At 38.0% G+C, this 13,678-nt stretch overlaps 1 protein-coding gene across 1 annotated transcript; it reads left to right on the forward strand.

Annotated features, from left to right (window-relative positions):
* Nucleotides 1-5,471: 5,471 nt before the first annotated feature.
* Nucleotides 5,472-11,607, forward strand: LOC139716168 (phenolphthiocerol/phthiocerol polyketide synthase subunit B-like). The gene is given in 4 exon segments (XM_071627728.1): nucleotides 5,472-5,618; nucleotides 5,620-5,779; nucleotides 10,662-11,120; nucleotides 11,123-11,607. Coding segments are annotated over 4 exon segments (1,251 nt in total).
* Nucleotides 11,608-13,678: the final 2,071 nt, after the last annotated feature.

Genomic DNA, 13,678 nt, shown 5'->3' on the forward strand with positions numbered 1-13,678 from the left:
CGGTGATTGGATGAGAGAGGCCAGAAGACGCGTGGCTCTTTTGGCCTCTCTTCATGCACATGCGCACTAAGAGTGTGCGTCCATTCGGAAGCTCTCGTGGCTCGGACAGCGATTTTGTGTCAGGAGATTTGTAGTCTAGAGTGTTGTTCGCTGACCCATTGAGCCAGCGCTATTCTCATTCGGTGTCACTACATTGATACAGAATGGGGGAGGCAGCGTGTTGTGTTCGTCTCCGTGCCGCACAAACCACTCGCAACGATTGTAAGGCTTTGATCTCATAATCCCTTCATTGTTGTTGCTCCTGTGGTTGACATCCTGTGTTTTGTCCCTCTCATCACACAACGGTAACAAAATAATGCAGATTTGATTTATACTGTATATATATATATATATATATATATATATATATATGTGTGTGTGTGTGTGTGTATGTGTGTGTGTGTGTGTGTGTGTGTGTGACCCTGCACCACAAAACAAACAAAAAGTCGCCAGACATGAATTTTTAGTTAAGGCCGTATTCTGAAAGAGCATAGTTTAAGCTTTAGAATGGTGTATAACTCCAATCAAATGGATTCTCCTAACCTATCTAAATATTGGAAAGAAAGCACAAACTCACCAAGTGAACTGAGAAAAGAGGCTCTGAAGTACAGTGTCTGTTCAAGCGCTTAATCTTTACCAAACCGTGCTGGCTGTGCGATGAATGGGACAAAAAACAGGAAGTAAACCACCAGAGTAACAACAATGAAGGGATTATCAGATTAAACTGAAATTAAGCATTCCTCACAAACACATTATGTCCATGATTAATGCCAACTTTACGGTCTATGTCATAAAGTACAAAATAATGCCTTTTAAATGATATATTGGTTATTACATATAAAGGTACATTTTTGAAGTTATGGTCAAAAGAAGCAAAACAATTCTTACTATTCTCTTTATTTTTCTTGACCTTTAATGGCAAATATCTCCGTTTTGCAAATATGGACTTATCGGTTTTTGCGAACAAACTCTTACGTATTTATCTATACAATAGATGCAGATTCAAGAGTGCTTTATTAGCAATTACGCATGCCTAGCTTGCATATTAGTCTCATTCAAAGGCTGTTACAAGGGTTTTCGTGTACATGCATAACATCCCCCCCATAGATTTGAATTACCCTCTAAAATAAGAATCACAAACTATGATAATAACATGGAACAATTTCAATGTCCAGAAAGTATTCAACCAATCCAGGTGCTATTATATTGGTTTTTCCCGGCCAATTTCGCACTTTTGTCAGTCCAATCTTAATTGCTGCATTCAATTTAGCAAAAATTAGCGTAGATGCCATGTTCGGTATTTCAATTTCACTTTGAAGCATTCAAATTACCCTTTAGCCTCATTCTAATTAACACTTTTTCAACTGAAACTCGTCAACCAAGCACGATTACGTTATTCGTTATTCAATTTAGCATGACACAGACACATGATCACGGACATGCATCACTTGTTCATTCGAATTCATTTTTGGGCATCCAATTTAACATCTTTTCCAGTCAATTTAGCACGCATGTCTTTGCTTAGGTTCTTTCTGTATTTTTTCAACATTGTTATTGTTTTGAAAGCGTCATTACATTTCATAATTTAGCATTTATTGTAGAGAATTTGGCAACATTCTTTTTTTTTTTGGGGGGGGGGGGTGGGGGTGGGGGGGGGGGGGGGGGCCTTGATTGGCTTATTGAGTCTTCCAGTCCGAAGATAGTGCATGTGGCTACAACTGGCCGTTGAGCGCTTTATTCCGAGTGTGTCGGCCACTTCTAGGAAGTCAAGGTTATGACCATCAAGTTCCTGTAATTCTTTTTTTATCTTCTTGATGAATACGTCTGTATCTAACTTGTGCTGTCATGACTGTAAGAAGATGAAGTTAATCTGTAGTATTGGCACATGTAGGCCTAAAAAGACATGTGTGGAAGAAAACTGGCAGTACAGAACAACAAACTCGAGTTGTATAGGGTCAAAAATATGATACTTCTGCGTGGATGAAACAAAAAGTTACGCGAAACTGACTGACTGAAATACCCTTTTCCGCCAGTGCTGGCGAGTTTGAATGACTGAAGAGCACGAACCAATTTGAATGCCCGTTTTGCGAATTCGAAAGGTACATGTACAAATTTCATTGATCAAAATGCTTAATTGAACGACCAACTTGCAATTTTGAATGACAGAATGTGCAGTGACGAGGATTTTTGCTAAATTGAATGAACCTTTTATCAAATGGACTGACAAACATGAGAAATTTGACGGGAAAACCTATATTATCGCGTCCTGCTGTTAATGGATTTCTCATTTAACGCACACTAATGTACGTCAAAAACTAAATATATTTCATTGTAAACGCCAAATTTATCCTCTATTTCGGTAATCTTTTCGAATCCGTAGTAAGATGCTTCGCGTCGATTTCTCTTTGGATAAACCAACTTTCAAGGAACATTAATATCCTTTCAAAAGTTATTAAAGTAGCAAGTGGAGGTGTTTAAAGCGTTCCTAAGAAAAGACAAGGGGACTGAAAATCATGGCCAATCAAAATATTTACAAAAATGGGGGTTCTAGAAATACTGCTGAAATACAAATTCCATTTTTATGACCTTACATTTTAGAACAATGTATAAAAGAATTGCTCTTTCAGAAAAAGTAAAAAAACAAAACAAAAGTCAAAATTGACTGAAAATTGACGCGTTTCTCCTATTTTGAGTCATCACGCAAAGTCAGTGCATGCGAATTTATGTTGGTTTTGTGATACATAGACACATACAGTATAGTGACCGAAATTTCTACAATCTGTAGTATCGATTTAATTCTTTTAAAGAAAAAAAAAGACAGATTTTGATCCTGTTAAAAAATCAACGATCGAGAAATTACTAGTATTATGCATTCACAGAGTTGCGGCCATTTTGCATTTCTGTGTAATAGCTCAAGCAGTTTTGTTGCTACGTGTGTGCTTTAAAGTAACCTGATACATATTTTTTTAAAGTTTCATATGATTCAAAGCGTGTATATACTTCCTATGTTGAGATTATTTAATTTTGATTAGTCATGGGAAAAAAAAAAACGGAAAATGACGGCATGACCTCAATTTGATTCACCTTTGACCAACATTTGAGGTTTCGGCTCCTGGTACTTGTTTTTTTTCAAAATCTCCGAGTAAGTGTTTTATGGCTTTATGCGTGCGTGCGTGTGTGTTTGAAACATGTATTCAGGTATTTCATTAACGTGTATTGGGGTTACCTAGTTGAAAAGTTATTGGTGATACCTTTTTACAAAATGATAAGAAAAACAAAACAACAAAATCCCGGTCACTTGGGTCCCATTTCTGATTTTGGGAGGAGATTAAGTATTCTTCTGATCCGAATAGTGAGCATGCATGACTACACGTTTACCTCATAAGTATAAAAGGCTAGGTTGGCTTGTTTTCCCGCCCGCATAGATTGACAGATGCCCCACATGTTACTTAATGATTAGCTGTGAAATGTTTCATTTAAGTGCATACAATTCTTTGGGAAGTTGGAGGAAGCAGGATAATGTGTACAAATAACAAATCACCTCGAAAAATACACAAAGTATGAATAAACAGAAAATTAGTCACTATCAAAACAGCCCATTTGATTTCGCAAAGTATTTCGCTTTTTTATTTTTTTTCTTGTTACCCAAAGTGCTATATCCAAAAAGTCAAAAGAGGTATATCGAATCGTAAAAAAAGCGTATATTTTCCGAGGTATATTGTCTAAAACACATTATCAGCTACTTTGGGGACATAAAGTAGTGGTATGAGAACAATAAGAAGCATGAAAATTAACAACTCGGGTTTTCTCCTTCCATCAAGAGTAGATTTAGCACTTTGGGAAAAGGAACTCTCCATGTGTTCATCTAAAGTGCATGAAACTATATTATAGGTCTTTTTCTCTAGAACCAGAAATGAGTGAGATAGTGCTGGAGCTATGAGTAAAATGGTAACTGTAGTTTCACATGCACCGGTATGTTGATGGTGAATCTGGGAGAACCGCCTTTGGCCCTGTGCAAATGGGAGGGGGGGGGGGGGGTTGGCCTCAAATTTTACATTTGCATCTTCATTCAAAAAATGCATGGCCAAATGTTGAACAAATTTTGAAGGTATCATCGATAGAGTGAGTATATATTTGCACCGGCTGACACTCCCTCTCTTTAGGTGCCCGAAGGGGCACAATGCTGGGAGAGGGGACGTAAAAAGCCCTCTAATTGAGGGATTGGTTGTTGTTGTTGTTTTTAAGATGTAATGAAAAGATGAGCGCTAAGTCGTAAGAATGAGTGAATAGATTATTGACTGTAATGTAAAGTTTGTCCATGGCAGATGCGATGATGTGTCTGCGTGGGAAGATGTCGAAATTATGGCACAATATTCGTATGTTCATCTTCTTTTCGACAAAACGTGGTCAGATTTTAACCAAACTTGAAAGGTGTTATTGCTAGCGAGATAAATTATGTATCTGTGCAAGTGGGCACGATTGCCCATTTGGAAGGTCCCCATGTATACAATGCTTCACAGGTGATGGGGAGTGAGCTAGGCACCGCCCCCCCAAAAAAAAAGCAAAAACAATAAAAACAACAGTAAAGGGGTTCATGCCAAATATTTTTCTCAAGAATTGCAGTGATAAGCTCTGTTAGTGTCATGGGTAAGTATATTGGTTACTGTCGTTTCAGCTTGTGTTCACGGCAGATCACACAACAAGAAGTGGGCTCTGTGTGTACTGAGGGGGGGGGGGGGGGATTTGGTCCCAATTTATACATATTTTTTTTTTTGAAATTTTCCTATGGAAGACGTATGGTCAGATTTTAACTGTCAAGCACTGAGAGGGGCGATTCAAGAAATGTTCGAGATATGACATTAATTTGATGCGTGTACGTCAGTTGCATCACAAAACATTTTACCCTGTAAAATTTTCGCAGTAAAGCATAAATGTAAGGATTTGTCACGATTTTTCTCAATAAACCATGACTGTAGACAGGTTTGTTCAGAAACTTTTTTTATCATATTATAACTATCGTTCACATTCTGAATATTAACAATACTTCATATTAATTATACTGATTCAAATTTTTACATTGGCTGTTTACATCAGAAACTCACATTTTACAACTGTTTTCAAGCACTTAGACTGGTTTTATGTTTCATCTGCAAATGGTGAATAATCCCTTTAACAAGATTGAATGACACTCTGTTTTTTTCTCAATGGAGGGGGGGGGGGGGCGAAGTACAGTAAACCGAGAAGGAAAGTGAGAAGGCCTATTCTTGTTTTCCTCGAAATTCTGAATCATAATGAGTTATCCTTGAGTCCAGCCACACCTCGAAGAAACCTGTATCACAATTTAACTCTGAGTAAGAAAGCATCATTAATACATCTGAAGCCTGAATGGATGTTTATACATTATGCACTATTCAAACAGGTGGATTGCTGACATGGACGCCAGGAAACACATGAACTCCATGAACTTTCCTGCTGACTCCTCGATGCCGATAGAAGACAAAGTTGCCATCGTAGGGATCGGATGTCGATTCGCTAACCGCACCAATGGCGTCTACAAATTTTGGGACACTCTGGCCAAGGGGGGTGGACTGCACGACATCCGTCCCTCCTGATCGCTTCGATGAGTCGTTCTTCCTCTGTCCCGGTGAAAAGCGTCCTGGAAAGATGTACAACGTGTGCGGGGGATACCTCACCGAGCACCCAGAGTTATTTGACAGGCAGTTCTTCAAAATGTCCCCAGGTATTTAGTCTTCGTAATTTCCTATAAACATAATGTATAATTATATCCTCCGCTAAGCACTTTCATAGGCTAATTATAGTTGTCTGTTCGTTAGTTTTCCACTTCAATTCAGTAAAATCCCCTTTGACATTTTCCAGCTTGTCCAGCTGGATGAACCTTATGGACTCCGTAAATTACATGGCCGGCGGAGCGTTTTCAAAAGTGGGGCGGTGGGGGCACTGCCGGGTTTCATGAGCTAACAAGAAAAAAAAAAGTTTTCAGAGCAATTCCTGGTGCCACTTCCGGGTTAACTTACCACGCTCACACCTCACTGACTCTATCTAATTTCTTTTTATTGCCACTTACGCTCTTCCCTTGTAAAAATAAAATGAAAAAAAAAGGGTGGGGGCCCGAGCCCATTTGATTTGATCTTTGTCTTTCTTCTGCCGCATGATACTTAAAATATGCCTTGTTGCAGTTTTGATTACTGAAAGCCTAACATCCGGTCAAGTACCTGCAGATAGGAAGAAAGCAAGAACTACACCTGTTTATGAAGGCAACAGTTCAAAAATGACCCTACCAATTATAGGTCAATATATATAGTTTTCAACATATCTAATCTCTTGTAGAAAGACATCCCCTAAAAAACAAAAGCAAAACAAAACAAACCAAATAAATAAACAAACAAACGGGAATTTCTAACATAATTATCTTCAAAGTAACAATTTATCAATATCGATCAATTTGCTTTTCTTCCCAAGCTCAATCCAAACTCATTTGCATCGTGTTGCGGATGACTGGTACGAATGGTTTAATAACTATCAATTTGTAGTCGCAAATTTTCTTGAAGTATCAAAATGTTTCAATAGCATTGATGTGAATATTTTGCTGACCAATCTGTAATGGTACGACATTCTTGGATATGAGTATACACGGTTCCCAGGTTATTAACATGATCGAAGTCAAAGTTTTGTTATATTAGAGAAGGTGTACATGCCCCAGGGAAGCATTTTTGGACCCGTTTGAGTTTTGTTATTTATGAATGATATATCTCAGTTCTTAGATTCTCATGATGTGATCTATGTGCGGATGACGTATTTTATACCACAAGTAGGAAAGTTGATGAGGCATCGTTACGTTTGCAGTTAGACCTGCATAATTCATACCTTTTTATATAAAGAATAAGTTAAGGATCAATCAGAAAGACCAAAGCAATGCTTTCGAATACATCAAAGAAATATGACCTTAATATTTGACCTTAAATTTGTTCTTCTCTCATCAAAATCCCGATGCGCTTATAAATATGATAAATAAAGAACTTGTTTCTGTTTAATCTTGGATTTTTGCGAACAAATTATCCTTAAACATTGATAAAATTCAGTATATGTTATTCAGTAATTCGCCACCTGTGTTACCTCTCTCTGTCAAAATAAACAACATTGATCTGTCACAGGTCAACAGTACAAAATTTGTGGGTCTTTATATCGATTGTGATTTATCTTGGAGAAACCATGTTAATTATGTAAGCAGAATTATTGCTAGAAATACCGGGGTTCTTAACAAACTTAGCTATTATTTTCCATGTAATATTCTACAGAGCATATATTCAACTTTGATATCTCCCTATTTCAACTATGGGATTCTGGCGTGGGGAAATGCTTCTAAAAACCTTATCGATTCGTTATTTCTTGAACAAAAATGCGCTGTTAGAATTGTTAACCACACTGGATATTTATCCCACACGAACGAACTTTTTGTTAGTAACAAAATTTTGAAAATTCCCGAGTTATTTCATTACAACGTTGGCCTGTTTATGTTTTAATTTCCAACTGGCCAATTACCAGACGTATTTTCCCAAATGTTTACAAGAAATTATACAGTCCATGATTATCCAACTCGTCAACGTTACGCATATCACCTTACACGTACCCGAACAATTTTCGCGAAAAAATAAAAAACATTATGTTCACTGGGCCCAAATATTGGAACGAACTCCCTACGGAACTTGTAAGTTGTACCACTGTAACCTCATTCAAACGAAAACTGAAGCAATATCTTCTTAGCAGCTACATTGTACGGCATCCATAGTGTGTAGTTCTTATTGCTCTTTATGTTACCCCTTGACTATCCCTTATTAGTAGTCCGGCGGGATCCTAACCATGAACACTATTTTTGATCAGTCTGCCTGTTGCGCTCTTCATGCACCTATTGTTCCACTCGGTTATCGAAATTCTCGCGCGTGACAGCTGTCGGTTACTATGGTCACACGGAATGCTTGGTTTTAGGACCCATGCAGGAATGTTACTCCTGAGCTTTGTTTCCCTAGTACACGGTATTGTTTACATTCACGACAAATCTCACCATTATTCCACCTTCTACTTATGTATTTATGTCATACAGTTACGCCATTTTCTATACTCTGCAACACACCTCTTGAATCTCTGCAATCCCAGTTGTTGTTCTACCAATGTCCTTACTAAGTAGTAGGGTTATACTACTGCAACATGTGACCTTCCTGTATTTTTATTTAGTGACATATATTTAATTGGATTTTTTGTTTTGTTTGTTTAATCGGTTTCCCCAGTTATAGGTGGTCTTAAAAAAACATCCGCATTTTAAACTTCCCCTAATCTGACGGGACCTGCGGCTGTACAAGCTAATGCTTTTACGCAGGACCCATCATATTTTTTTCGCATTATGACCACAGTTTAATTCGCATGCATACAGACCTTGTGTTTATACCAAATCAAACTTCTGTACATTCCGATGAAGTCTCATCTAAATTATGTTTTGTATAATTTTCGTATTTATATACTTTATTGTGATATATGTGAGAAATATGAAAATAAATTGAAATGAAATGAAAATGATTTTTTTTTTCAATCATTGCGAAACGTATAGAGCAAGTACAAAGTATCAGATATATTTTAGGTAGGGCTCGACACTAACGGTGGCCCGGTGGCCCGGGGCCACCAAAAATGAAAGTCGGGCCACCAAATTTCAAAAAAGGGCAGATTTGGTGGCCCGCCTCGGGCCACCAAATTTTTTTCTAAAGTATGTCAATAAATTCGGAACTTTTTGCGCCGGTAATGCATAAATGCATGCAGTGAGTTAATGTTTTTTATTGTTTTTGTTCGGGCCACCAAATTTTTCTCTCGGGGCACCAAAAATTTGAAATTGATGCTTTTAGTGGCCCCATCAAAAAAAAAAAGTTAGTGTGGAGCCCTGTTTTAGCTATTAAAATTGCTGACAAGTTGTTATGGTATAATCAGATACATTAGTTCACGAAGAAGTTGGAAAACTTATCTATTACAGAAAATGCGTCAGTTTGGGCATCAAAACGTATTGAACCTTCCTGTATCTCACGTTAATACACACCTTGCATGGACTATGCTCATTCTGTTGGAGCCATTGTACGTCTAAATCATTGGATAATTTGTTATGTGTGCGAAAAAAAGAGCAACCAGAGAGGTGAAACGCAATTTGATTATGTTAATAGTGTTGGGGCTGATTTACTCACAGAACTTTAGTTGCAATCATTTCAGCCTCGGCGAGATTATGTCTTAGCAACATTATCGTTTAAATATGTACATATTTTAGCTACAGCTCTTACGGTTAATGAGATAGAAATGGTCTGTGAGGGACATTCTCACAATATTTGTTCAGGTTACGAACTCAATGTGGTCCTTTCAATACCAACTCTCTCATGGTTCAAAAGTACTTTTGTTTCACAGGGGCACATGTAGGAAATTCATTATTAGACACATTACAAAATGCACGGAATGTTCAGAAATAGTATTTAGGTATAAGCAGATATATTTCCTGTAATATCTATTTCTTGATGTGACCATCTCAGCTGCATCAAAATCTTTTAGGTTAATTTTTGTAGATATTGTTAAATTTTATTTCGGTTCTGAGAATTGTATTTTTCTTGTTTTCTATGGTAAACTTGTCTTTCTGCGAGAGACTGCTAGGGAGTATCCTCATGTTTCTTATCCTCGTGAATCTAATGATTTTTCGTATTTTGCATTGTTATGGTATACATTTTTAAAAGTGTGTATAATGTGTAAGAGAGTAGGTTGATATGTCTGCTCATGACTGTGTGTGCTAAACAATGTATAGTTATCAGGGTCATTGAAAAGTCTGACATGTATGTCGGCATTTATGCCTACATGATTTCTTATGCTTGATCACATGCTTTAAATTGTTTCTTTGTTTTTCTCGGAAGTCTTCTGGGCGAATGATTTGCTAAAACAAATCTGAAGATATGAATCTTATTCCGTGGATATAATTATTCATTTCAGTTGTTATCTTAAATACTGCAGCTGACTTGTACGACTGCTTGCTGATTTGTATGCTGATAACAATTTGTTTGTAATGACTAAATTTCTGTTTGTTCTTTTATGTTTTATCTCAGGACCTTGATGAAAAACAGAGCACGCTGATCAAGAAATCCTGTATAAATTTGGTTAACAAAAAAATAAATAAAGATTCAAATAAATAGAAAAATGAATAATGAATTTGCCTGAAACGTGAAAAAAGAAAACATGAGACTATTTTCATACATTTCGTGTCACAATTAAGGTTCTTATTATGCTCTTACTGTCATTACCAAGTATGTTTGTTTTTTTGTTTAGTTGGCTTTTTTAGGGGGGTTCCCTCTCTAAGAGCTATTGTGTATATAAGAAACAAGGCACATTTTTGTTGTTTGTGAATTTTGAAACTAGCACTAAACATCGATAAGCTGATTTATGCATTTTACAAACAAAATTGCTCGTGACGCAGGTGTAACTTGTCACCTATAGTTTTGGATGTTGAAAAGTAATAATCATGCCAATCGTTTCAACCCAAATTCCCATTGAAAAATACGTCTTTGCCTAACTGGTAATTTTCTCTATTGCAGACGAGGCAAATCACATGGACCCACAGATCAGGCTTCTTCTTGAGGTAGTATGGGAAACCTTGCAAGATGCAGGAATCTCCGCTCAGTCGGTGCGCGGATCGAACACAGGGGTGTATATGGGAGTTACTGCTACTGAGTATGCTGTCATGATATCACTTCCATACGACAACATCAACTCTTACTCGAATACGGGCACAAATTCATGTATGGTATCCAATAGGATCTCTTACGAGTATGACTTTCATGGACCTAGCCTGACAGTGAACACAGCTTGCTCCTCTTCATTGTATAGCATTCTTCTTGCATGTGACGGGTTAAGAAAAGGACAGTGTGACATGGCTGTTGCGGGTGGTGTGAACATCAATCTTATTCCAACGGCAAGTGTCGGTTTCTGTCAAAGTGACGTCGTTTCACACGATGGAAAGAGCAAGACATTCGACAAGTCAGCTGACGGATTCGCTAGGGGGAAGGTGTAGGAGCCGTTGTTCTCAAGCCTCTACAACGAGCCATTGAAGATGGAGACAGGATCTATGCCGTCATCCGAGGAGGCGCATTAAGCAACGACGGTCGCACATCCGGTATTGCTCGTCCAAGCTACGATGCGCAGGTTGCCCTTCTTGAAAAGGCATATGATGATGCTATGGTCAATCCATGTGACGTAACTCTTCTTGAAGCACACGGCACTGGCACTAAGGTTGGAGACACAATCGAAGCCAATGCATATCGGAGAAGTTATGGGGTTAAAGCGCTCGTTTTATCAGCATCCCCTTTACGTTGCTCTGCAAAGACAAATTATGGGCACACAGAGGCAGCAGCAGGAGTAGCTGGTGTCATCAAGCTCGCTCTTTGCTTGCAACATGAACAGATTCAAAACAGGGTCCACTTCGTAAGCTGGAAGGACAACGTTGACTACATCAACCTAAACATCCGTGTGCCACGGAACTGACAGCATGGCCAGAAGGAGCCAAGCGTTTGGTTGGATGTAGTGCGTTTGGCTTCGGAGGAGCAAACGCCCATATTGTCCTAGAAGGGCACGAAAAAGTTCAAGTAGCGCAAAAAGACAGGATGGCGGACAGCCACGTCGATTCTGTTCCTTTCAGCAGCAAGCAAGGATGCACTCAGGAGTTATCTCCGGGACTGGGAAAACTTCTTGACTGAAGTGATACGAGACGACGAGGTGCTCTACAAAAACGCCTTGTACACCGCGGGCGTGCGCTCTACACATCTTGAGCACCGTATGTGCATCATCGCAACTTCACCAAGAGATGCCAAAGAGCAGATTCAGCTCAAACTCAACCAAGACGCCAAGGCCCACCGATACTGTCACAGAAGGACGTGCAAGAGATGGAAATATGTCCGTCCATCGGTTGGTGTTTGTTTACTCCGGGATGGGATCTCAGTGGTGGGGCATGGCTCGACGTCTCATGACAGATGATTCGGGGTTCAGGAAAGTTATCGAGGTATTTGCAAATACATTTTCTTCTATCCTTGTTTATTTGCATTATTTTGTAATTTTTCACTCTCATCTGAGTGGTTCTGACAGCATACAATATTGCAAAAAGGCATACAATGCCTTTGTACAAATATGAATCATTCGTTTTTGTTTTCAAACTAACGACCGGTCTCTAATCTAGGAAATCTTTCAAAGTCATAGGGACATAGATTTATATGTGTATGGATTTATCTGGGTGGTTGTGAAGGGCTAGTTAGGTCTTTATTTGTTGTTTGTGTAATTCATTTTGTGAATTTAGTTTCACGTGCCTAAGTAGAAGATCAATGGTACAAGATGTTCAAATGTTTTGCTATAACATGCGGAGTTACGGGGATTGCAGTGCAAGGGAATCATCTGTCCAGAAACTGGAAGAAAACAATATAAATATATACATTTTCAATGATTCGAGCAATTTTTTTTTTAGTGAATTGTCTGAAGGTTCGATAATAGACACTTTGCTTTCTTTCAATGTGCAAGTGACACCACAAATCATTCTAGTCTACTACGAAACATTCATTGTTTTGTGTTGAGTGACACGATCACATTTTACTCCAACGCAGATTTAAAAATTGTATCTTACGGATCCTCGACGCAGCATTGTTCAATTACCTGTGTGGTTCAAGTATAACAGATTATTTTGAATAGTTTATTTTGATACAGATAACGAATTTCGTGTACTATTTGTTTTTCACTTTTCATTTCTTCTTAATTTCCACCTAAATTATATATACAATCGAAACGCATGATTTATGAATACTACACTGGAACACATATTGCGTCAGCACAAAATTAATTATCACGTATACGCTGATGACATTCAATTTTATTTATCTTTCAAACCTAACCAGGCCGATGCCTTACATGCTTTGAGTCAGCTTGAGAATGCAATGAAAGATGTTTATTCATGGCTGAACTCACATTCTTTGAAATTGAATACGGCTAAATCCTGAGTTTTTTCATGTTTGGTTCGAAGACACATTTGGGCAAAATTGATATAAATTCCATCTCTTTTTCCGGCATGTCTATTAATGTGTCCCAAACCTGTCGCAACCTGGGTGTAATGCTAGATTGTAATATGACAATGTCTCATCAAGTTTCTAGCATTTGTAGATCCGTAAGATACCAGCTTCGCAATATCGGCTTCATTAGAAAATATTTGAACCGATTTTCTACCGAAAAATTAGTCCATGCTTTGATATCCTCTCGCTTGTAATTCCAAGATTCACTACAATATGGGACAACACGTGCCTTTGGCCATGCTGCTCCCAACTTATGCAATAACTTACCTTCAGCCATAAATAATAAATGTTCTTCATCAGATTCTTTTAAAAAGCAGTCTCAACAATCACATGTTAAAGGCCTCCATTTGATTACTCATTACAAGTATTTTGATATTTGTATGTTCTTTATCTCCTTCACTTTCTCTTTCTTCCGCGCCTAGAGCACTCTCCTACACAGAGTGGCTTTGGCGCTTTATGAATTCTATCAATTATTATTATTATTCTTTCAAATGTTCACGTCTGTA

Source organism: Diadema antillarum, unplaced genomic scaffold (genome assembly GCF_040938485.1).
Source record: "Diadema antillarum isolate AM-2024a unplaced genomic scaffold, OU_Dant_1.0 scf00000062, whole genome shotgun sequence".
Lineage (NCBI taxonomy): Eukaryota > Metazoa > Echinodermata > Echinoidea > Diadematoida > Diadematidae > Diadema > Diadema antillarum.